At 35.9% G+C, this 24961-nt stretch overlaps 2 protein-coding genes across 2 annotated transcripts in view; one reads left to right on the top strand and one right to left on the bottom strand.

Moving 5' to 3' along the window:
• dock5 (dedicator of cytokinesis 5) overlaps positions 1-13123 on the top strand; it is a 65225-nt gene extending 52102 nt beyond the window's left edge. The window contains exons 43-51 of the mRNA XM_089119867.1: positions 44-130; positions 1506-1682; positions 2731-2814; positions 3806-3943; positions 5434-5600; positions 7810-7954; positions 9584-9734; positions 11506-11627; positions 11766-13123. Coding sequence (XP_088975993.1) covers positions 44-130; positions 1506-1682; positions 2731-2814; positions 3806-3943; positions 5434-5600; positions 7810-7954; positions 9584-9734; positions 11506-11627; positions 11766-11867 — 1173 coding nt within the window. The 3' untranslated portion in view covers positions 11868-13123. The remainder of the gene's footprint in view (positions 1-43; positions 131-1505; positions 1683-2730; positions 2815-3805; positions 3944-5433; positions 5601-7809; positions 7955-9583; positions 9735-11505; positions 11628-11765) is intronic.
• A 6440-nt stretch (positions 13124-19563) lies between these two features.
• Positions 19564-20541, bottom strand: tas2r202 (taste receptor, type 2, member 202). The gene has a single exon (XM_039667314.2). It carries the CDS (start codon positions 20539-20541, stop codon positions 19564-19566), a length of 978 nt encoding a protein of 325 aa, XP_039523248.2.
• Between the last annotated feature and the right edge of the window lie 4420 nt (positions 20542-24961).

Raw genomic sequence — 24961 nt, forward strand, 5'->3', positions numbered from 1 at the left:
ACTTGTTAATGTGTAAATGTGCCTCTCTACCTTGACTTCACAGACCATGTGGATCGAAAGGACCACTTTTATTACTGCATACCGCTTTCCAGGAATCCTCAAGTGGTTTGAAGTGAAATCCATGTCTGTGGTGAGTAACTCGTCCTTCTCGAAATACTCTAAAACTGACTTTTATTGTTAAATGTCAAACGTGCTATCTGAATACTTTACAACATGACATCAAAATTCATGGACCTATTCACCTTTTTATCAAATGCCCCTTAATTGTGTTAATCAGTGCATGTTATTGTTTGCATAGTGTTTCATCAATTTGTGACTTTTTCTGCAATAATGTTTCTTCTGATGTAATATTAATTATTAATATTATTAACCGATTCGATTTTTTACTTGACAAAATGTATGTGATGCTCGTGTGTTGCTGTACTGTTGCTAGGATATTGCTTACTGGCATAGATTAAAATAGCCCTCCTACAAGCCTTTGTGATATTCAGGTTTCAAGATATGCCATTTTATGTTATTCTCAAAAGTTTGGGGTCTTTTACTCTGCAAGGCTGCATTTATTCATTTCCTATATTTTCTATAGAATATTTAGAGAGATTAACACTTTATTTTATTAGTCCACTTTAGACATTCTATTAACTGTAAGTATCTTTGCAAGTACGTCAACTTATTCTACTGATTAACTACTTTTAAACTTAAAGGAGTAGTTCACTTTAAAAAAACTTTTGCTGATAATTTACTCACCCCCATGTCATCCAAGATGTCCATGTCTTTCTTTCGTCAGTCGAAAAGAAATGAAGGTTTTTGATGAAAGCGTTCCAGGATTTTCTCCATATAATGGACTTCATTGGGGACCAAACGGTTCAAGGTCCAAATGAGAGTTTCAGTGCAGCTTCAAAAGGCTTTAAACGACACCAGACGATGAATAAGGGTCTTATCAAACGAAACGATCGCTCATTTAAAAAATAAATTAAAAAGTTTAAGTTTTATAAGCACAAATGCTCGCCTTGCTCTCTTCTGTGATGTGCGTTCGGGAATCTCCTGTTCAAACTCATTCATCAAAGTGAACAAATCTTTTTTCGAGTAATGACTCGAAGGTCCTAGATAAGACCCTTATTAATCATCTGGAATTGTTTAAAGCCCTTTGAAGCTGCACTGAAACTCTCATTTGGACCTTGAACCGTTTGGTTCCCATTGAAGTCCATTATATGGAGAAAAATCCTGGAATGTTTTCATCAAAAACCTTAATTTCTTTTCGAATGAAGAGAGAAAGACATGGACATCTTGGATGGACATGGGGGTGAGTAAATTATCAGCAAATGTTTTTTTGTTTTTTTTTTAAAGTGAACTACTCCTTTAATTATAACATTATATATATAACATTATAAATGTCTTTACTATCACTTTTGGTCGATTTAATCCATCCCTGCTGAATAAAAGTATTTTTTTCTTTTAAAAAATTGTAGTGTATGATCCGCCCGTCTCATATTGTCCCTCGTTTGTAGGAAGAGATCAGCCCTTTGGACAACGCCATAGAAACCATGGAGCTGGCCAATGAGAAGCTGAGTAATCTGGTACAGCAGCAGGCGTGTGACCGCTCTCTTCCTGTGCACCCGCTCTCCATGATGCTCAATGGAATCGTGGACCCGGCTGTCATGGGCGGCTTTTCCAACTATGAGAAGGTCAGTCTTTCTCCCCTAATGGTAAATGGGAAATGGACTGCATTTATATAGCGCTTTCAGGTGTCTTGCTCATGGACACCTCGACACGGGGATTGAACCACAAACCTTCTGGTTTGTAGACAACCTACATGAACCACTAAACCACTTATGCTACTTCTATCAAAGGAAGGGTAGGCAATTTTCAGAGAGGCTAGCAACATGAGCGTCAGTTTGGTTTGAAATGTACATTTAGACCACTTGCTATCAGGATGTGAAGAGACTTTCAACAATAAGGCCGTGTGTCCACCAAAGCATTTTTCCACGCGCCAATTGTTAAAGCGCCGCGTTTTTTTAAACGCCATGAGCGTAACGAGGTGCTGAGCGTTTTTTTTTCACGCTGAAGCGCTGAGCGCACGCCGTGTTTTACTGATCGCCGGGAGTTCAAAAACGTTCAGCTTTGGATAAAACGCAGCGCTCATCACTGTCACTTTTTACCCAGCCGTCCAATCACAGTGGAGGAGGGGCGGGACTAATACCACACCGACCAACTGTCACAACATTCTTTCTGAACAACGACATCAACGAGCAGAGCTAACCGAACAACACGGATGAAAAATATATTTAAAATAATGAAAAATAACGGAAAAAAACGCTGCGTTGCCAAAACGCTCTCAAGTGCCCAAAGCTCGCTGTTTTCAGCATTGGTGGACACACAGCCTAAATGTTTCTGGAACAAATCACCTACCCTGCCTTTAATTTCAGAGCTGTAAGGTCAGTCTGCGGACATTACTCTTCTTACTTCTTTGATTGTTGTTTTTTGTCTCCTGCACCTGAGCCCAATAAATGTTTGGGATGTGAACACCTTTTTTGTATTTCTGATTCTATTAATTTTTAACCAAAAGAAATCAAGCCCGAATCCTGATAACACTCAGCTAAATCATTCAGATGTGCTCAAGAGTTGCTCTGTACCTTTAGTCCTGGTCAGATATGAAAAATTGATGTCTCTCGAGGCGTTAGGTCTGCTGGAGCACCGGCTGATACTGATTGAAATTTTTGTTTCACCCCGCAGGCGTTTTTCACAGACGCCTACATGAAGAAGAACCCCGACCACCTGGAGCGCATTGAAGTCTTAAAACACCTGATTGCATTGCAGGTGACTCTTCTCCAGATATGTGTTGTGTTTAACAATTCACACAAAGCTCCGATTATTCACATAGAAGTGGGAGATATGACCATATACCATGTTAACTATGTATTTAGAATTATTTGCACCCCTGGTAAATATGATCACAGATGGCTGTAAAAATATATCTGATAACCTTTCATTGAAATCAAATAATTATTGGCCTGATGATGTTTTGGAGGAAAGTATTTATTTAAAAAAATGTTCAAATCTTTATTTTTAGAGCCGTCTTTGCTCATATTTACAAATAATTATGACCACAACTGTATATATATATATATATATAAATTATATCATCTAAATGCATTTACATTATCGTTCAAATGTTTGGGGCTGTTAAGAATGTTTCATGTTTTTGAAAAAAAATAAAATATTATTCTCACCAAGGCTGCATTTATTTGATCAAAAATACAGTAAAGCATTAGTGCTGCTTAATATTGATGTGAAAACTGTGATGCTTTGATTGTTAGAAAGTTCAAAAGAACAGCATTTATTTGAAACAGAAATCATTGGTAACATTCTAAATATTTTTACAGTCACTTTTGATCAATTGAATGCATCCCTGTTGAAAAAAATCATATTGACCTCAAACCTTTGAATGCTAGTGAATATTTAAAGAGTTCAGATGCAAAAGCCTCTAAATGCCATTTGAAATTTTCTTCTTTAATGATGATTTTTATCAAACTTGTATATTTAAGTTCAGTAATTTCACTTAAATAACAATTAATAGGTAATTATCATTGCCATTTAAGTGAAATCACTGAACTTAAATATACAAGCTTGATAAAAATGATCATTCTAGAAGAAACTTTCAAATGGCTCTTAGAGGCTTTTGCATCTGAACTCTTCATTTATATAACCATGTGGAACTGCCTGTTTTTAGATAATCAAATATCTTGTGATAATTAAATGGATTAAATTACTTGATGAAAGTAATCTCATTTATTGAATTCCATCTCAGGTCCCATTGCTTGATGAGGGAATTCGGATCCACGGAGAGAAATCCACGGAGCAGCTCAAACCCCTTCACAACAGAATCGTCTCCTGCTTCCAGGACCTGCGTGCCAAAGTGGAGAAACTCTATGGCGTCATTACTCTAGTGAGTCTGACAAACACGACTCTATCGATTCATACAGGAAATTGTCCAACAATTACTTTTATTTTAATTAATTTTTTTTCTTTAATGATTAAGAAAAGTTCAAAAGAACAGTATTTATTTCAAATAGAAACATTTGTAACATTACAAATGCCTTTACCGTCACTTTTGATCAACTTAATACGTCCTTGCTGAATAAAAGTATTATTTGCAATTTATTATTATATACATTTCTTATTTTTTCATTTATAATAAGTATTATTATATGAAGAGTTCAGATGCAAAAGCCTCTAAATGCCATTTGAAATTTTCTTCTTTAATGATGATTTTTATCAAACTTGTATATTTAAGTTCAGTAATTTCACTTAAATGGCAATGATAATTACCTATTAATTGTTATTTAAGTGAAATTAATGAAATAAAATATACAAGTTTAATAAAAATCATCATTAAAGAAGAAGATTTCAAATGGCATTTAGAGGCTTTTGCATCTGAACTCTTCATATACACTCAGCTGAATGATTATTAGGAACACCTGTTCAAATTCTCATTAATGCAATTATCTAACCAACCAATCACATGGCAGTTGCTTCAATGCATTAAGGGGTGTGGTCCTGGTCAAGACAATCTCCTGAACTCCAAACTGAATGTCAGAATGGGAAAGAAAGGTGATTTAAGCGATTTTGAGCGTGGCATGGTTGTTGGTGTCTGAGTATTTCACAATCTGCTCAGTTACTGGGATTTTCACACACAACCATTTCTAGGGTTTACAAAGAATGGAGTGAAAAGGGAAAAACATCCAGTATGCGGCAGTCCTGCGGGCGAAAATGCCTTGTTGATCCTAGAGGTCAGAGGAGAATGGGCCAACTGATTCAAATGATAGAAGAGCAACTTTGACTGAAATAACCACCCGTTACAACCGAGGTATGCAGCAAAGCATTTGTGAAGACACAACACACACAACCTTGAGGCGGATGGGCTACAACAGCAGAAGACCCCACCGGGTACCACTCATCTCCACTACAAATAGGAAAAAGAGGCAAAAATTTTCAAGAGCTCACCAAAATTGGACAGTTGAATTCTGGAAAAATGTCGCCTGCTCTGATGAGTCTCGATTTCTGTTGAGACATTCAGATGGTAGAGTCCGAATTTGGCGTAAACAGATCAATATGGGACATTTCTAAAGAATTCTTTAAGCACCTTGTTGAATCAATGCCACGGCAGTTCTGAAGGTGAAAGGGGGTCAAACACAGTATTAGTATGGTGTTTCTAATAATCCTTTAGGTGAGTGTACAGTATATAAATCTTACTGGGTGGGAAGAAATTACATCAATTTAAATGAGGAGACTAAATAGTGCTAAAGTCAATAGTGCAATTTACGGTATAAATGCTAAAAGTTAAGAGTGGCATTTAATTGAATTACTATAGATGTCAGTGAGATTCAAGTCATGATATAAATGGAAGCATGTTTGTGTTTGTATCTGTATCTCCAGCCCTGCTCTCTGACTGAAAAGAAAAAGAGTCGCGTGGGGTCGATGGTGATGCCATACATCATGTCCTCCACGCTCAGACGGATGTCCACCATCTCAAACGCCTCCTCGGGACACTCCAGCGGCTCAGGCTCTTCAGACGGACACTCCTCCAGGCCTGCATCCCAGGAGTCAGTATTCTCTCGCTCATAGAAATAATCAGCAGCGCACCGAGGGGCTAATTTACCACTGGACAGAGTTCCCGTGGTCATATAATGATTCAGTTTCCCCTGTAATTATGTCTCTGCTAGTGGAAAACATGACATTAACCTGCATGTTTAATTGGTTCTATCATGTGCTGGTTAAGTGGGTTCTCGTTAAACACGTCCTTAATTACCATAAACTCCCCAATAATTTCGATTTTTAAAAAAATCTAGCCAAATCTATCTTATCAGAGTAAATGACAACCTGCTTGTTTTCCCTCAAGAATTTGCAGAAGAAATTATTCGAAATTAGTCATTCCTAGCTGGTCTTCACACTTGCCTGTAAATGTTTTCTTTCTGGAAAATCATTATTGCGGATGAATGATGCTCAGTCAGAAAGAACATGAAAAGTGCAGTTTCCGTTTTTCTTTCCCTGTCACTTTATGCATCGTTTGATGTCATCCGAGTGTGTGCTGGGTTATTTAGAAAATTTTCTTGGTAAATAATTTGCATTAATTCTTATTTTCCCTGAGGTCCACTTATAATGCTAGTCAAGTTTTTTGTGCCAAAACAGTCAATAATTGAGTTTTAATGGCCATTTTCCTTCACTCTGAGTCTGATCTTTAGAATTCAGTTTAGGTCATTGCTTCACATCAATTATAGACTGTATTACATACAGTAGTTTGTCTTTACACCCAACATTAACATGCGTTTCCTATCCTAGATATTTCTTTGCCAAGTTTTTTTTTTTTTGTTGCATTACTTAGATATTGTATGAAAAGTTGTGTTAACTGAAACATTTTATTTTTATTGGTTGATATTGGATATATTGGCTGATTAGATATTTAATTGCATGTTCATTTCTCCTGTTTTTACATTTAGATGATGATCACATAAAGTTAACTCTTTAAAACAGTTTAGCAGTGTTACGTGTAATCTTAGCATATCTCGAAGTCAATATCCATTATTCATACTTTATTATGTTGCTTTGGCTTAATTCCCTTGCAGCATTTAAAACTATTGTATACATTTTTGTTGTTGTATTTTAATGTATGTGGGAAAATAGTATTCTATGGAGCACATGACATGCGGACAAATATATATATATATAGATATGAAGAGTTCAGATGCAAAAGCCTCTAAATGCCATTTGAAATTTTCTTCTTTAATGATGATTTTTATCAAACTTGTATTATTTAAGTTCAGTGATTGCACTTAAATGGCAATGATAATTACCTATTAATTGTTATTTAAGTGAAATTACTGAACTTAAATATACAAGTTTGATAAAAATCATCATTAAAGAAGAAAATTTCAAATGGCATTTAGAGGCTTTTGCATCTGAACTCTTCATATAGATATACATACAACTTGGCCATAATTTAGTAAAACGAGGAAAGAAATTAATAAACCAAGGGACTGAATTCTTAATTTGTGGCTACAATATAGTACTGGGCTCCATAATATTCACTTAATATCAGTCATTTTATTGGTTATTGGCTATGACATGGAATTAATCAACATTGTAGTTCGTAAATTCAAAATGAAGTACATAGTGACAGATTAGTGTTAAAATGTGTTGCTCAAAGTGTTTCATAAGCAGTTTTAGAACTTTATCTATTCAAATGAACTTGTTCATATTATAAAAGTGAAGAGTTGAGAAGGGTTTGGAAACTCTTAATGTTTCCGCCTGCCTGGGTTAACTTCATGATTGAATGTTTTATAACGTTAGTACTGTTGTTTTATGACTTTTCCATGTTAGTCAGAAGCAGTTATACTCTGTGATGTTATGTTTGAACATCTTCAGTTTACTTAACTTCCGTTAATATAGTATCCATTTATATGTATACATATGCATCTTATGTTAACATTCATGTGTCTGTTTTTAGCAGATGTGCTTTTATTGAAATGTCAATGAAGTGCGTATATCATATAAGTAGCAATTACCAAGACAGGCGGCTGGGAGAAAATGTCAAAGATCTCTAAAGAATCTCCCATTGTTTTTACTTGTGAAGGCTTCTTTTTCTACGTCGCTCAACCCACGAGTGTCTTTCTTGTCGTCAAATGTGTTTCTAGACCTGAGATTTCTAAACTAATGCATAAGCAGAATGCTGTTGCACAAATACATAATACATGGCAACATGCTCAGAGGATTTGTAAAAGTGCACAAATATCTGATTGTCTCTCTTTCTCTCAGTTCACTGCTCTCCCGCGTGAGCGACAGCAGGGTTTCGGTTCTGTCCCGCTCAGAGGAAGATAATCGGATAAGTAAGAAGAACAGGAAGGAATGGAGCATGAGCAAGTCTCAGGTCTTACTGGAGCGACCCGCTGACACAGACCAGGTGCTGGGAGCTTTTGTATTCATTCTTCTGTTCATGGCTGTCAGTGAGCAGTTTTAAACATTTGTGGCCAGATTCACTAACAGCTTGCGGCAGGTCAAACCCTCTTTTGCTGTAAAAAAAAAATACAAAAAAGCCAGACTGTCAGGGTTTACTAAAGACACGCAGTAAAAAAAAAAATGAGCGTTGACATGGGTTATTTTTGTGGCTGACCTTATTGCATATGCATTTGTGGGAGTTTTACATTCAGATGCTAAATTTATGGAAGGAGATTATTTAAATGAATAACGAAAGGTGATTAACTAAATAACTAAGTTTGCACTCCTTTCGTTATTCTTTCGTATTTCGTTATTATTTGTGATTTACTGATATTTGGGCCATTATTTAACGCCCCAAAAAGCCCTTCTTAAACCAGATGCTAATTTGCGCTGCTCTTGGTAGATTGCTTTGCTCATTTTACTTGGTAAAAAAAACAAAACAGCTCTGGTAAAAATTTCAAAACTGCAAATCTATTTCCTTTTAAAATTTTATTCCAAAAAATTGCCAAAAATCGAACCTTTGAATGAAGTAAAAGAATTGAAAGTGGGGGGGAAATCACATGAACAGAGAAATGTTTTTTTTTCCAGAGCACGAATTCGATTACTGTACTACTTACTCTCTCTAAAAAGTATTTAATTACTTTTAATTACTAATTACTTTCAAAATCCCATATCAATCTCAACCAGCTGAATAATACAAGGATAGACATGAATCTATTTTAATTCTTTCAAATAAATACTATAAAATTGCATGAATTATCCTTAAACTGACCACAATGGAGAAGGTTGCATTATAAAAACATACTTTTCAACATCAGACAATACATTTTGATGTTAAACCCACTATTGTTTTATGTCTGATCTCATGACATTTCACACTTTTTTAGTACATATTTTACAATAATTAATATGAATTTGTACGGGTGCGGTCGTACGATTTAGACACCTCATAAAATGCATACGAATCGCTGTGAGATCGGATTGATCTATGCACAGTATTTACCTCAATTACATCAAAAGTAACTGTAATTAAATTACAGATAAATAAAGAGTAATCCCTTACTTTACATTTTCAAGCGAAAATTAATTAAATTACAGTAACTAAGTACTTAGTAATTAGTTACACCCAACACTAATTGGTACCCCTAGAATTTTACGAGTGAAATATCTCTCTAAATCTAAGTATATTCCCATTAATGTTTACTAATGAAAGTTCAAAAGGATAAACGATGCAGATTTATTTTTTTACAGCCAGTTTTGATCATATTTACCAAGGGATGCCATTATTTCTGAGCATGCCTGTAGAAATGGTCCTGCTGCCTTTAATATGCACGACATCAGAAGATCACAAGCAGAGCTTTTTTGGAATCATGCTCTCATGCTAATTTGCCCTGTTTAATAAACCTGGCCCTATATGTGATGACACTGCGATGTTAACATGATCAAAATCTGTTTGATGTTGATTTGTATCATTTCATAGTGAATCAAATGATTGAGTGGAGTAAATTGTAGAGTTGTAGACATTTATAAAATGGACTAATCTCAGATTTGGAGATATGATTTCATTTGTTGCGCTGTGTCTGTGTGGTGACAGATTCCTCCAGAGAAGCAGCCAAGGCCGAAAAGTCTGACGATAGGGGACCGGAGACTCACGCTGTCGCTGTTTCATGGAGAATCATCCAATTTGACTTTACACAACCCACTCAGCCCTCTGCCTGCCACACCACACACACCGCGCAGCTCGAGTGAGTGTGCACACACACACACAGCTTTTTTTTACTTGATCTGTGTCTTTTCTTTACCACAGTGCTAAAATATGATAATAACTGCATGTCAAAGCTTTACGGTATTACTGTATGCTAATAACTCTATACCATGGTGCCACTTCAGTAATAATAAGGTTCTCAAAATACAAAACCATTCAAAAGTCAGAGCTTGGTAAGATTTTTTTAACTGTTTTTGAAAGAAGTTTCTTATGTTTACCAAAGCTGTATTTATTTGATCAGAACTACAGTAAATGTTGTGAAATATTATTAGAAATTAAAATAACTTTCAGCATCATTACTCCAGTCTTCAGTGTCACATGATCCTTCAAAAAATTATTGTAATATGCTGATTTACTGCTCAAGAAACATTTCTGATTATTATTAATGTTGAAAATCGTTGTGGATTTTGTGTTGAATTCTTGAGAAATTTGATATTTTTTTTTGATGAATAAAACAACCAAGATTTAGCATTTATTTAAATCATTTGTAAGAATGTAAATATCTTAATGGTGACTTTTGACCAATTTAATGTGCTTTCTACCGAAATAACAAATGTAATTAAAACTGTAGGAGGAGTTCGTTAAAGTATGAGGCCTGAAAATGGCAAAAACTGCACAAAAATCTGAGAGGAAGTTAAAAATGGATGACTTCCTGTTGTGTTTAGGGATGCGCTCCAAGATACTTTTTTGTAAGTATTGGGCCATTACATCTATGTACCGAATTTCATACATGTACGTGAAACGTAGCGAAACATAACAAACCTTTATAGGTGGCGCTATCGAGCCATTTTACCCCGCCCAATTCTGAAACGCATATCAGATGTAAATTTGTGACGCGTGTGCAAATTTTCGTGCATGTTTAGGCCCTCAAAAATGCGATTCATTTCGGAGAAGAATAATAAAAATAAACGGAGCAATTTGTGGTTAATTCAGAAACAGTGTTGTTCGCATATTTAGTTCTTGTCGACTCTGCCTTTTTTGTAATTTTTTTTTTTGTTCTTTTTTTTGTTTGTTTGGCATTTATATTATATTCCATTATTTTTCTCTCTATTAGTATTTTTATTCTTGTACTGCATTTTATCAAAAAGCCCTTATTGTTTTGTATTGCTCGTGTATTGTATTGCATGTATTGCATTTTAAAAAGCCCTTCTAGGGACTAATGTTGTAAATTAGCTTTGGCTAAACACATTGATACATGCATCAGATCACTGTCAAAGTGTATCTATGTTATCTGTATCTGTCCCTATCTAAATAAACTATAATAATAATAATAATAATTCCAAGAGGGAATATGAATATTGCTAAATATGAGAATTATGTCGAGATCAAAAGTTTTAGACAAATGATAATTTCTAGAGGCATGTAGGGATGATGTTATAAATACATAGATCATCATGATCGAAAACACTGATCCAGAACATGGCACATCTGTACTGACACTAATAAACCTCATACACATCTTTAGTTTTCGAAAACATTCTTTATCATGCGCTCAACCCGCTGAAAAAAGGCCAGCGAGGATTAGGGGTTTGGTGCTGGTCTAGTTTGGTGGAACACACTTTTCATCAGCAGAACTAATTGACTAAAGAACTTACTTACTCAAATAAGTACTGAGTAAAAGTCCCCTGTCACCCGTGGTGTCCCCCAGGGTTCTGTACTTGGGCCGCTCCTCTTTCTTATATTCATGCTCCCTATTGTGTAAGCTACACCATTAATAAGCTAATACATTGATATTGATCACCTTCCCGTAGGTTACACATGTCTCCCGAGCGAGAGTGATTTCAGCACACCCGACATCACGGACATCCCTCCACCAATGCCTCCCAAGAAACACACTCACGAGAGCGAGAGCATCTATAACTCTACTTCTGAGGTGAGAACAAAGCATTAAATTGACACTTTGTGCATTCATCTGTATTTTGACCTGAAATCTTGATGAGAAAAACGGTATAGAAAGCTGAAACAACATTTACAGACAGAAAATAATAAGCTTTTCCTCTGTCACCCGTAGTTCACGCCTCCTTTACCGACGAAAGCTGAAATCAAGCCCCCACCGCCGCCACCCAAAACACGCAAGTCCATGTTTTCCACTTACGAGAGCAATCCACAATAAAGACACTCCGGTTCTCCTCAGGATCTGTCAGCGTCCCACTTATAGAGGAAAAACATCTGAACGGTACTATTCTGAGCTGCGATTTGTGATGAAAATTTGATTGAAGATTATCATTACATTTTTTGGTAGCAAAACAAGTTTTTTATTTGGAAATGAACTGAGAAATATATTTATTCAACACTGCTGTGCAGGAACGTGACCAAAGGTTGGTTTGAATGTTTAAATCGGCCTCACATCCACTGGATTCGTTCGTTTATCTAGACCTGTAGCTGTGCCTTATGAAAAGAGATATTTAAAGTTATTGAAGTTTTTACTTCCTCGGTGCACATATTCACTTTGCACATTGCTCATAATTGTTGAGTTGTGCATTCATGCCATTAAACCTTTTCTAGTTGAACTTGTTGAACCAAGGACTAAGAAAAGACTGATTGTGTTTGCGTTTTCACTGTAGAGAGCTATATTTGAATGAAAAACCCTAGGCATTTAAGAAAGACTGTGATTTAAATCAGTATAATAATGCAAGTTTTATCAAATTGAAAAACAGAATTCACCTAGATGAAGCGTAGTTCTTCAGGGAACGGTACATGTATTTTGGAGCTGGTTCCATGCTTGGGACGGCCCTGGTTTGGATCAACATACTCATCTATGGAACACGCTAGCCTAGGAAGGTTTGCTGGTTCATGTACCTCAATTCAGAATATCACTTCAGCTGTATTTGTATTTTTTCTCTTCCGTTGTGATAGAATGCAGCTGCAAATTTGGATTCGTAAAGTATTCATTGTAATGATTTTCAATACAGCGCTCCAGTTATGAATTTGTTGGTACGTATAAACATCCGAATAGCAGGAGTTCACAGTTCACCAGGTAAAAAATACATGGCATTAATGTTGTTTGTAATGGGTTCTCATATTAAGGTAATTTGCATAAAGATCGCATAGTTTTGTACTTTAAGAGTGTGTTTTTCTTTTTTGCAATTATGATAATATTTAATTGATGTGCACATGGGAGATTCTATTTCTGAATTAAATGTTTTGTACATTCTTTGTTAAACCATGACATTTTCAGAACAAATGTGATCGAAATGACACAAAATTCCAGAACAATGTTTTTATAAAGGGATTGTAGGTGTAAATATAGAATTTTTCTTGACAGAATTATTTAAACTTGAAGCTGTAATTTAAATTAGATTTAAATGAATGAATTTGTGTTTTTATTTTGAATTTGTTCATTCTGAACAAAAATACAGTCCACTGGGATTCTGGCCTGGATCATTTCAACATTCAAACACTTTTTCAGTTTAGTAAATGAGTTTTTTATGTAATTATTTGCGTTTTTTTGTCAGAGTTTGCAGTTTTTCCACCTGCTGGCAGAAACCTTAAAGCCAATGGACAACAACCAATCAGTTTATTGAGTATTTTTGCACTCTAGTTTGAATAAAAGTGCCAAAAAAATCTTGAATCAAACTGTTTTTTTCCACTAACGGACCTTTCCGTCTAAATAAATCTTCATTTGGTTTCTTTTCAGAACTTGCTAGTGTGAGATTGTTGTAACTTCCATTTAAATGTTTAGAATTTGCTGTTGAAAATATCAAATGAGGAAGAAATTAATGTTTCACACTTTTCAAATAATCACATTGAAAATTGGTTTTCTTATAAAAAAAAACAATTCCTATGGAAAACGTAGTTGTCCTTGCCCAAACCACTTGTAATCCTTGATTTATACAAGATAGAAAAAAAAAATCGGTATTAATCCAGTATCAACTTCAGACTAGTGGATGTTTAATTTTATTCATAGTTTTATGTATGTTTTTCTTGTACGGCGTATTAAGAAGCTGCTTTTAAAGGCGCTATATAAAATAAAGTTTATTATTATTATTATTATTAATGTAATAGTCAATGGCTATATTGAACATTTGCAATGTTTTATTTAGGAGTTTAGTGGCCTTAAAATGATACAAATGTTTCACAAAAAAATCTAAAATCATATACATGCACTTTTTATGACCTCATATTGACAACATTGAATATTTATCTATAAATAAATAAAAAAAGGCACCCTGCAGTGAAGGCAAGAAGGCGAAATTGCACCCGGCGAAAATGACTTTGTACACTGACGCATGTATCATTCGTATTTTGCACCCGTGTAAAGCGGCCTTTTCCCTCCACAGGCGCACGTCAGCAAACTAGGGAATGAACTTGCACCCCCCGGGGGTGGTTCAGTGCAAAAAAGGAGACGTTAAATAGCAACAGCGCCCAAGACCCCAAGACACTTACGTTTTAGATCATTAAAATAGGGCCCATGTGTTAAATACTTCTTGGTCCACTGTATGTTTTTACTTGAATAAAATGCAACTTGTCACAATGATGTCATGTACAGTAACTTGTCCCATTCTTCTGAAGTCATCCAGACTCTGTCCGTAAGGTGATGACTGCTCAGTGAGCGAGTTTCCACTGACATACGCGAGACGTGTTCTCTCTCAGCGGCCAGAACTGGATCAAAGCACCTCTCCGTCCCTCAGGTCTGAGATTACAGAGGGAATCATCTCGTCTGTCAAGGTGTCCTTCTTTTATTTATTTTTTTATGGAAACTTCTCTCTGTTGTGCTGCTTGATAGTATGAGCCACACAAAGTCAAGAATCCTCTAAACTTGCAAATCATTTATGTCACTTTTATTTTTGGATTTGTTTTGAATGTTGAAGATATGATTTTTCTGTGGATTTTGCTTGATCCCAAACCAGAGTAGATCGTAAAATATGTGCGGTTCACTTCCCCACGGTTCTCCTTCTGAATAAATGCTTGATGCTTGAACGTCATAGTCTCTGTATACGCCACTAAAATGATTGACTGCAAAATAGCCTTTAATCTTACGTTCCACTGATGGATGTCTCCATGGTAACACCACTTTAAACCTGCCTTCTGAACAGGAGATCCTCAGTTTTTTAGTCAGGAGAAGCATAGATATTAAACACTATATTTTTTTACATCATTCGCCTAATAACGTTTTTCTTCTAAGACCCAAACTGTTTAACAGATGCTGGATGTTTAGAAGCAGCATATTCACGTTGGTCTTTTCTGAAATAAATAATCTTTTCCATTAGGTAGTATTGTATCTGCTCAGTGATGAGTACATGGCAAATATGGTTGGATTCCCTGCACTTGAGTTTCTTTTGATCTTTTCTCTCATTTCTCTCTGCATCTGGAAATGTTCTGTCTATTGGCTCCAGATTAAAAAAAAAAGAAAAAAAAATTAATAGGCTACTTTTATTTAGAAAGGATGCCTTGAACTGATCAAAAGCGACAGTAAAGACATTTATAATATTACAAAATAGATGATAAATACCGTTCTTTTGAACTTTCTATTCATCAAATAATCCTAAATAAAAATATATCATAGTTTCCATACAATATGAAGCTGCACGACTGTTTTCAATAATAATGAAGGATCATTCAAGATTAATTTAATTGCAATTTTATTTAATCGCAATTAATTTTTTTTAATCGCAATCAACCCCCCCCCCCCCTTTAAATAACCCCATGTCAGGGGACCTTTAAAGGGTTAGTTCACCCAAAAATGAAAATTCTGTCAGTATTTACTCACCCTCATGTTGTTCCAACCCCGTAAGACCTTCTTTCATCTTCGAAACACAAATTAAGATATTTAAGATATTAAGATCGCTCCTGCATACAGTCCATAGGCTTCTTGAGGGACTGGCTCTTGCTGTCCTCGAAAAGTCATTAAAGACATCGTTAAAATAGTCCAAGTGACTACAGGGGCTCAATCTTAAGTTTATCAAACGACGAGAACACTTTTGTGCGCAAAAAAACAACAAAAATAACGACTTTATTTCAACTATTCGTTTATTTCTCCCTCTGCGCGAGTCAGGTTACTAGTTTAATAGCGTAAGCTTCTGTTATTGTACGTCACACGCATCACACACACATGACCAGCGTCGGCCAATAGTGAGCCTACGTGTGACGTAGCTCTACGCAATCACACTACGTTAACTGACTTACAGGCTCATGGAGAAGGAAGTGAATAGTTGAAATAAAGTCGTTATTTTTGTTGTTTTTTGCGCACAAAAGTGTTTTCGTCGTTTGATAAACTTAAGATTGAGCCCCTGTAGTCACTTGGACTATTTTAACGATGTCTTTAATGACTTTTCGGGGACAGCAAGAGCCAGTCCCTCAAGAAGCCTATGGACTGTATGCAGGATCGATCTTAATATCTTAAATATCTTCATTTGTGTTCCGAAGATGAACGAAGGTCTTACGGGGTTGGACCAACATGAGGGAGAGTAAATACTGACAGAATTTTCATTTTTGGGTGAACTAACCCTTTAACGCTGTGTTACTAGAGCTAGCAAGTGTTGCAGATGCTTTGGGGATTGCAAGATGTGAATGTCCAACACATTCTCATCCTTTGGCGTCATATAGGTCTCATATCTCAGTCACCTGTATGACGCCTTGGGTTCTGCGTGTTATATTGATACTAAAGGGTGCCATGTGCGTAGTATTTTGACAAAATGTCATATGGCGTCACCTATATGACACCAAAGGATGAGAACGGACTTGAATGTCTCAGTTGGGCATTATGGTAACACTTTACAATACGGGTGCACAAATATGCATTAATTCATCCTTAACTAATTAATGTATAACTCATGAAGAACTAAACCATTAATTAATGATTACTGCATCAGCAACTAATTAACAGTCAATATGATTAATAGATTAAGTAATACATGAATTGCTATTAATTCAATGTGTTATTGTGTATTAATTCCTTAATAACATATTTTATTAACTAATAATGTTAATGTTAATTACCACAATTAGTCAAAGTTATGCACTTCAACTTCCAGTTGTCTGCTTTAATTAATCATTAGCTAATGACTTGCAAAGGTATCATTATGTTATGACTTTACTTGTCGGGGCACATCATTATTAACTAGTCATTTAGTACTTGTAGTAATTTGCACATGAATTTGCACTAACAATGAAGTAATTAATAATGTATTAATGCATATTAGTGTACCTGTCATATTGTCTGGAAGTTGAAATACAAGTTGAAATTAACATATTAATTACCACTATTAGTTTAAAAAATGAGTTATTATGGAATTAATCCACAATTGCATATTTAATTAATAACAATTCATGTATGAACTAATACATTAACCTTGCAGACTCTTAATTAGTTCCTAATGTGGTAATCATTAATGAATAGCTGAAATGATCATTAGTTACACATTAATTCAGTATTATCTATGCATTAGTTAAGCATGAATTAATGCTTATTAGTGCACACGTATTGTAAAGTGTTACCAGCATTATTTATTTGTATTCATTGCATTTCATTATGGATTATTTGGTAAATCTGCAAACAGACTTTTACGACATGGACTTGACAGTAATGCAACCACATGTAGCCTAAGTAAATGTGTTTATTCTAACGCCTGATCTGTGACCAGTGATATAAGTTTTTCGAGAGAGTTCCACTTGTAACACTTATTTCATATGCAAAGATGTCAGCCAATCACAGAAGTGGGCGTTTACACTGTCTCTCAGCAGACACGCCCCTTCAAACAGAGCGTTCAAATCAGAGCTGTGGGGAAATGCCTTTTATTTCTAAATTATGACAATTTTTGATGTAAATATCATACTAAAATTATATGTGCACCTCAGGAAACATAAAATAATGCAGTTCATGACCCCTCATGAATGAGTCTGTCAAACTATTGGAAGAACCACTGTGGTGCTTTATGTAAACAAGTTTTGTAAGTTTAAAAGAAAGAAAAGAAATGTTTGATGAACTGCACAGAAGACGCTGCAGCATATTTCAGCCCACAAAGGAGTTCCTTTACACAAAAGGCAAACAAATCTTTTACACTATTCATGTCAACTATTGAGAAGTTGCGTTAACGTGAACCTTCAAGGACTTGAGCAGAATGAGTGTGCAAACTTTCAAGGCAAGACAATGTACAATAATATCGAATGCTCAGACCTTTAAGAATGAGTAATGAAATCGCATTGTATTATCTCAGGTGAAAAGAAATCTAAAAATGTCTTTGCCCAAGAAAAACAGCAAGAAGCTACACAAGCTACTGGATCGTTTCTAAAGGCTCGTTCACACCCAGAATGATAGCTATAATAACGATATTAGCATCCACACCAATGGACGATTTTGTTCTGTTTATTCTTTGTCGTCTGCCGCTATAAATGCTCAAGCTCTTTAAAGCAGGATGGGTTCTGATTGGCTGCCAATGTTTTTACGCATCAGCTCTGAAAGCGATTCCAATGATATTGTTTCTCTGTGCCGTTGTCATTATAATTGTGGTTGTATGGACTATTGTTTTATATTTAGAATGATTATCTTTAACGTTACTGTTATAGTTAACTATACAGATAAAATATATCTATAGGAAATATTAGCGTGCACACCAGCAGATGATATCGTTCACTGCAGTTTTGTTGTCTGTCACTTTCAATGCTCAAGCTCGTAAAGCAGGATTGATTCTGATTGGCTGTCAATGTTTCACTGCGCCGTTATCATTATAGTTGAGATGTGGTCTGCTATTCTTTTATATTTAGATATTTATATTTAGTCGTTAACTATAAATATAACTGACATTATCTATATGCATCAGCAGACAACATTGTTCTGTTTATTTTAAGCGCGCGCTGCAGTTTTGTCATATGCCGCTTTAAATGCTCATGTTCTTAAAGCAGGATGGATTCTGATTGGCTGGTTCCACCGATATTGTTTCTCTGTGCTGTTATAGTTGTGGTGTGGACTCTGCTATTTTTTAAAAACTTAATCTTTATTTTCATAGTTAACTATAAATATAACTATAACATACCAGCAGGCGAGATCGTTCTGTTTAGTCTAAGCGCTGTCATCTGTCGCTTAAAATGCTCAAGCTCGTAAAGCAAGATTGATTCTGATTGGCTGTCAATGTTTCCCTGTGCCGTTATCGTTATAGTTGCGGTGTGGACTATCTTGTCGTCATAGTTATCGTCCCTGATGTGAACGGGCCTTAAAGGAGTAGTTCACTCTTAAAAAGACTTTTGCTGATAATTTACTCACTCCCATGTCATCCAAGATGTCCATGTCTTTCTTTCTTCAGTCGAAAACAAATTAAGGATGAAAACATTCCAGGATTTTTCTCCATATAATGGACTTCATTGGATACCAAACGGCTCAAGGTCCAAATGACAGAGCCTTGCTCTGTTCTGTGATACGCGTTCCTGACTCTCCTGTTCACAATGAACAAATCTTTTTTCGAGTCATTTGATTCATTCAACAAACAAAATGACTCAAAAAAGATTTGTTCACTTTGATGAACAAGTTTGAACAGGGGAGTCATGAACGCTCATCACAGAACAGAGCAAGGCGAGCATTTGTGCTTATAAAACTTCAACTTTTTAATTCATTTTTTAAATGACCGATCATTTCGCTAGATAAGACCCTTATCCATCGTCTGGTGTCGTTTAAAGCCCTTTGAAGCTGCACAGAAACTCTCTTTTGGACCTTGAACCGTTTGGTTCCCATTGAAGTCCATTATATGGAGAAAATCCTGGAATGTTTTCATCAAAAACCTTGATTTCTTTTCGACTGAGGAAAGAAAGACGTGGACATCTTGGATGACATGGAGGTGAGTAAATTATCAGCAAAAGTTTTTTTTTAAAGGTCCAGGTTAGTGCCCGTGGCTGTGCTCATGCGGTTCTGTTTTGACCTCTTCGACCTTCATGCTGCTGAAACACGGGTACTCTTCTAAAAAGAGGTTATAGGTGGCGATCAGTTCCTTCCAGTAGCTCTTTTTACCGTAAACCAGCACGAACGCGCTGACCATGGTGTAGATGCTGGCAAAGAGAATGGACAGTGCGAGCGTGTTCTCCCTCATCAGCACCACCGTCATCTGTGTGTAGATGTCCACGGCCACGAAGCAAATGTACACGACCACCAGGCTCAGGGTCATCTTGATGACCCGCATCTGCGTGCCTAACTTGGGCCCGTGGGCTCCGTTGCTGCTGGCCTTCATCTCCAGAAGATGTTTTGCCAGGTGGTATGAGATGGAAATGCTGCATTTGACCATCACAATGCCCGGAATGATGTCGGAGATGATCACGTAGTAGAAGACGTAGGCGAGCCCGGCCGTATCGGTGGGCATGATGGACCCGCAATCCTCAAATTCAACGCTTGTGCCGTTGTAATAAGTCAGAACGCTCAGCAAGGGAACGCAATTGGCGAAGCCGCTCACGAAGATGAGCGCCAGGGCGGTGTGGACGTGCTGGACGATGGCCTCCTGGATGCGTGTGTAGCAGTGGACGGGCTCCATCACCAGCTTCGTGCCGTAGTAGAAGGTCAGGAACGCCGTGCTCCAGATTATGATGAGCTTCAAGCTGAAGATGAGCACCAGCAGGATGGCCGCCATCAAGCTGATTCGGCACACGGTGTCGATCACGTCTATCGTCTGCCATAAGTAAGTGAGAACCTGCTGGGAGATGCTGGCCAGGGCGATGGCCGTGATGATGAAGTCGGCGGGGTTGAGCTTGTGCTTCTTCCGGTAGCTTCTGTTGGTGACCAGAAGCAGGTACATGTTGAAGAAGATAGTGAGAATTGCCAAGAAGCCGGTCAGCACCCAGGCCGTGAGTTTGCCCTCGGCTGGCAGCATGTCTCAACATACGCAAAGGAAAGAAAAGAAAACATCTCTTTAAAATATATTCTAAGAGATCATGGGCCCAATTTATACGCTTGGCGCAATGCGACGCCAGACGCAAGTGGTTTTTGCTACTTTCAGCCCGACGCAGTTATCATTTTCACGTCCTGCGCCACATTTAAATAGCTAATGCAAAACTAAAACTGACCTAAAAATACTGAATAAAGCTAAATATAATTTTTTTAAAGGAAAAAAAATCTAAAAAATGACAAACTAAAATTAAAACTGAAAATATAAAAAGATTAATAAATAATATTTAACATGTATATATAAATAAACATAAAAATAATGCTTAATTGAAAAAAAAATAAGTTATGTGAACTTGACAGTTTATTTACTTAATAATTTTAAGGCAACGGGATGTTTTAAATGTTTTGTTTTCAACTTTGTTTTTCAATGTTTTCGATATCAATTCTTTTAAGTCAACTGATCATATAGCTGTATTCTCAGACTCATTTTTTATTTTATTTCGAGACAACAATGATGCGTAAATGAATGAACACGTATGTTTTCTTTGTGAACCAGTGTTATAAACTTAAACTTGAAAAATGAAAATTATATACATTGTCAGCTTGGCAAATCACTGAAATAGTTTTAAGCTGAAATACTAAAAGTACCAAAATTACGAAATAAAAATAAAATAAAAAAATATTTAAAAAAAAATTATAATGAAAACCGAAAATCTAAAAATAAAAGCTAATCCAAACAATATTAAAATAACATTGGTCTTAAACAGTAAATATACTAAAACGTCAAAAATCAGTATCAGCTTTTTGATGCTTTCATATTTCTTACTGTACGACAACTATTGATGCTTCTTTTCTTTAAAAACATAAACAAAGGAGAAACATCTGACACAACACAGATAAATAAAATAATATGAACACATCCGTTTTCCCTGGGAACATGCACACACATACGGCAAGAGTTCCTTCAAAAATAATATTTCATTACCTTGTTTGGAGTTCTCAAATATGTTCCTTCATGTTCACTGTGCTTGAGCTCCTCGTGCATTTAGGGGATAAAAATACCTGACAAAGATGTTCTGTTGTCATGGCAAAATGCATTTTCTTTTCAAATAAACAGTAAATGATAGGGAGAAGACTGGAAGTGAATTGCTAAGGTTGGTGCTGTAAGCTCTTGATAACAGACAAGTGACTTTTATACACGAGAATTTTCATATGCTGACAGTAACCATATTTAAAGTAGTGTACTTTATGGCACAAAAGCATGACTAGTCATTCTATCCACTATAGCTGACCATACATTGTGGTGTAATTCAAATGGCATTGGGGTCTGGGGCTTTTCTGCTTCAGGATTCATTCATTTCCTTTCTTATGCAAAGCGGTATGTTGTCGGACACAATTTCAACGACAATCTTATGTTTACTGTGATGATTACCGCGTTTACGTATATAATCCAGTTAATGAACATTATATTAAGGGTCACAAGTTATTTTTCTTAGATGGGGGGAAAAGAATAAGAAATCTGTCTTTTTACACTAAAAACAAGAGATTGTGTTAAATAATTCACACTAAGAGGCAGTAGATGTACAAATACAGTAGTATAGACCAAAAGTGATGTGATGTTTTTAATGACCATAATAAGCTAGGGTTAGGGCTAAATCATCGAAATATGAGATAATAAATCATTATGCACTCGTGTAGATCCACACAAAAGTGATTTCATTTGACAAAGTAACATTTAGACAAATATTTAATGAACTCTTTCTAAAGATGAAATGAATTAAAATCTAACTGATATTAGATGTTGACTTTTTTACATTTATTGTAACAAGGCTTAATGCAGCTGATATTAATCGTCGTTTCAATGCCATATGTTGAAAGGCACCTGCACAAACCTGCTGTTCTCATTATGAAATCATATTGTATAATTATTCAGATGTGCTCAATGTAAATCAAAGCCAAATCCTATGGTGGACAGACTGCTTTGCCTGCACCCGTCCTTCCTGTGCTAATGCACCCAGAGGTTTTATTTGACTAGCACACATCCCACCGAGACTCATAATGAGAAGATCCAGTCCTCATTCACAAGACAAATATAGCTCTCCTGGCATTCATATGCACGACACACATTAATTCTAATATTGCTGGATAACGTGCAGGTGATAAAATGGCCACGTAAATGCGTTGCTTTGGAAGAACTTTCTTGTTAATTTTGTTCCAACACATCCAGCAGTCCTTGCCTTGAGCCAAACGTCTTCTCATTTCCTTATTAACCCAGCAGTCACTTTTCTTTGCTTGTCTTCTGATACTGAGAATCTTACATTACACTGACATTTTACCCACAGATAAAAGCATCACATTACCAGGAGAACCTACAATATTCTGTTTGTGCATCTCATAAACCATGAAAGGGTATTAAATAATAAATCATAATGCGTTCATGTAGATGCATGCAAAAGTGATTTAATTGGACAAACACGCAGCCACGGTTACTTCTGAATGAGATAAATGGTACATTTTCACGCCCTCGCCATGTCTTTATAAAATATTAAATGTACTTTTTTTCAAAGATGGAAGTCAAGTCACCTTACAGTGTTTAATACAAAACAGATCACGTCAAAGCAGCTTTACAGTGATAAACAGGAAAGAAATGATTTCAGTAATGCAAACAGAATTCGATTGAAGAAAACAGGATAATCAGTCACCTTTGTTTAACACTGTAAAAAAAATACAACCGTAATTTTTACGGTAAAAAAACGTCAGCTGTGGTTGCCAGAACTTTATAGTTAAAAATACGGTAGGAACGTTCATTTTTACATTTCAGTTTTACAGACTCGACTTAAAATTTACAGTAATAAACTGTATTTCATTTTCTGATAAAATGTTGATTTATAAACCTTTTGAAAAATTGATATCTGTTTTGTACCATTGTAATACCGTGACAACCAACAATCATCACAGCATGAGAGTTATATGAGCAATCAATGCTCATCACAAGTAATCTACCTTCAGAAGGATAATACTTATAAGTATAAATATGTAAAGTATATAAAGTACATATTTTATATATAAAGTATATACTTCATATTTATAAGTATACATATAAATATGTAGAAGCTGCAGTCTCATTCACACAAACATTAAACACCATCATGATAACACACATGGAAATAATGATAAAATGCAATAAACATTAATTTAACAACATTAAATGCAGACACAAATCATACCATCAAGTTTTCTGGGTTTTATTTTAAATCAGTGATTCACCTTTTATTTTTTTATTTTATTTTAGTGGCTTATAAAACAGACACAAAAAAAAAATACAATAGATGTACATTGAAGGGAAATGAGTCAATTCCAAAGACCAGAATATGAGGCTTAAAGGTTGATGCTTTAAAATACTGTAGCAAACTAGCAATAGCAATATGCTAACAGACTCAAAAACACCTTAGCAACTGAAGAACCATCCTGGCAACCAACCAGAATATAGCCATGGTTTTTCACTTACATTTTCTTCAGAAAATCTACCTGAAAACAACAAAAACAATGGTTTGCAAGGAAACTCGTTCTCCTCTCTTATTCAAGGATAGGCCTGTTGGTTTCTTTGAATCAGAATATTGATTTTTCATGCCTGATGAACCTTGGTTCACTTTGTGCAATTAAATGTGAATTCATCTCCATGCAGTCTGTCACAAAGACGAACACACGTGAAGCTATTTGTCCCTGAAACACGGCGTGTAATGCACTGATTTAATTTCAAATATCTTTTCATGTCTTTCTGCCACTCGCTTCTTATTATTCATCCCATAGTCTAGACCCATTATCCCATAATCAGGGGTTATTGGCCTAACAATTCTGTGAGAAAAGTAGAAAAGAAGAATTGGATTGGAGGCGAAAGGGCATTGAGAGGGTGAGGTGATGGAGGATGGTGCACTGCCTCCAGGGGGCGCTCTTGCATAACACTCTCGCTGTCATACAGTGATTGACCTGAAGATGCAAATCAAACAGAGCAAACAATTTCCTTCCCATCATCTCCCAATCAGAGGGCAGATTTAAACTGAACGCCTGTCAGTGCAGGTGCATCACAAGGGAAAAACAGTTAGACAGCAACAAAAAAAACCAACGTATTAGAAATGACGGACTTAACCAATTCAACCACCGCCATGCAAACTGCAGGATAAAATCATATATATAGGCTACATATTTAACAAAGCCGAAGTATTACAGAAGAAGAAAAAAGCTTTGAATATAAATTAGAAGACAAATATTTTGTTTGTCTTGTCACTGAACTCAAGTCCATCACTGGCACTCGCAATTCATTTTCATTTAAATCAGTCTGAGGTAAACTTAAGGCTGAAATACACATCACAAACAGATTTTAAAACACTTGTTGACTTTGTAAATGG

This window comes from Pimephales promelas, chromosome 14 (genome assembly GCF_988280905.1).
Source record: "Pimephales promelas chromosome 14, fPimPro1.hap1.1, whole genome shotgun sequence".
In the NCBI taxonomy this organism is placed as follows: domain Eukaryota; kingdom Metazoa; phylum Chordata; class Actinopteri; order Cypriniformes; family Leuciscidae; genus Pimephales; species Pimephales promelas.